At 39.5% G+C, this 1,654-nt stretch overlaps 1 protein-coding gene across 1 annotated transcript; it reads right to left on the reverse strand.

Moving 5' to 3' along the window:
* Nucleotides 1–556: 556 nt before the first annotated feature.
* LOC103213086 (olfactory receptor 1019) lies at nucleotides 557–1,489 on the reverse strand. Its single transcript, XM_007958980.2, has one exon. It carries the CDS (start codon nucleotides 1,487–1,489, stop codon nucleotides 557–559), a length of 933 nt encoding a protein of 310 aa, XP_007957171.1.
* Nucleotides 1,490–1,654: the final 165 nt, after the last annotated feature.

Genomic DNA, 1,654 nt, shown 5'->3' on the forward strand with positions numbered 1-1,654 from the left:
TTGGGACATACTTTCCATTCACTCTTTTGCTGAATATATGAATGAATAGACTTAGAACTGAGTTAAGTCATCCAACACACCAGATCCATGTTCCACGTATTTAAAAAAAATTTATTTGACTTTTGGAGTAGAGAATTTTTAATATTTCGGTGTGGTGTTTCCCATGGCCCTGAAGAAAATCTGTTTTAGAGTGATTGACTATATTTTTCTGCCCTCAAGTACTGCCTCCATTTCTAACCAATATGTGAGCCACTTTTCAGTAAAACAAACAAAAAATCCCCACTGAAATCCCCTTCAAAACCCCCAAATAAATAATAATAATAATAAAATGATTGTATCTTTCTTAGTATGTCTTTCAAAATAATTTATACTTATTTCAGATTATAGCATTATAGGAATTCCTTCAGAATTTAAGATTCACTCATCAAGTAGATGGTAAATTGGGTAGTGTTTCCTGGGTAACTATTCTCATTTCCTATCTCCTGTCACCAGCCTTCTATCACTATTATTTTACTTAGGATAACAACAAATTTTGTTTTCTTTCTTTCTTTTTTCTTTATTGAGGTTTTTTCCCAATTAATTTTTTGAAAGCAGCTTTCACATCCTTGTTTCGCAGACTGTAGATCAAGGGATTTAACATGGGGATGATAATAGTGTAGAATACAGAGGCCCACTTGTCCTGGTCCAGGGAGTAACTGGATGTTGGTCTAAGGTACATAAACATGACTGTGCCATAGAAGAGGGTGACACCAATGAGGTGTGACCCACAGGTGGAGAAAGCCTTAAGGCGGCCTTCAGCTGAGCGCATTCTGATGATGGCAATGAGGATGAAGAAATAGGAGATGAAGATGATGAGGATGGTACTGAATTCAATGAAGCCACATAGACTAAAGAGCAGGATCTCACTGATGTAGGTGTCTGAGCAGGAGAGGGCCAGGAGCGGTGGGATTTCACAGAAGAAGTGGTTGATGATATTGGAACCACAATAACTCAGGCTGAAAGTGAGGGAAGTATGGGCTACCAAACTCACCAGACCAGCCAGATAAGAGCCCAGCATGAGAGCAAAGCAGACCCGTTTGGACATGAGCATGCTATAGTGGAGGGGTCGACATATGGCCACAAAACGGTCATAGGCCATGGCAGCCAGGACATAACATTCAGCATCCACAAAACCTACAAAGAAAGCAAACTGGGTGGCACAGCTGGAGAAGGAGATAACTTTGTGCTTATTTAGGAAGTCAGACAGCATCCTGGGGGCAATGGCTGAAGAGTAACCCAGGTCTACAAAGGAGAGATTGCAGAGGAAAAAATACATGGGTGTGTGAAGCTGCATGTCTGTTATGATCAGGATAATCAGACCAACATTGCCAAATACATTGACCATGTAGACTACCAGAAAGACCACGAAGAAGATGATCTGAAGCTGCGGGTCTTGAGTGATGCCCATAAAGATGAACTCAGTCACCACCGAGTGGTTCTTTTTATCCATCTCTTCTGTTTCATATGTGTCTGGATGTGATTAGTTGAAGACTGTAGTAAATTACCTGTCACTGGAAATATTCAAACTAAAGACAAGTAATCAATCATAAGCAGGACATATTATAAAAATACATTTTTTTTTTTTTTTACAGTAGATGAAGGTTTTATTCCAGGC

The sequence above is a fragment of the Orycteropus afer genome, unplaced genomic scaffold (genome assembly GCF_000298275.1).
Source record: "Orycteropus afer afer isolate SDZICR_OR568_19922 unplaced genomic scaffold, OryAfe1.0 scaffold01270, whole genome shotgun sequence".
Lineage (NCBI taxonomy): Eukaryota > Metazoa > Chordata > Mammalia > Tubulidentata > Orycteropodidae > Orycteropus > Orycteropus afer.

Coding starts and splice junctions, on each gene's coding strand:
- LOC103213086 (XM_007958980.2), bottom strand. CDS start 1,489: ATGGATAAAAAGAACCACTCGGTGGTGACTGAGTTCATCTTTATGGGC.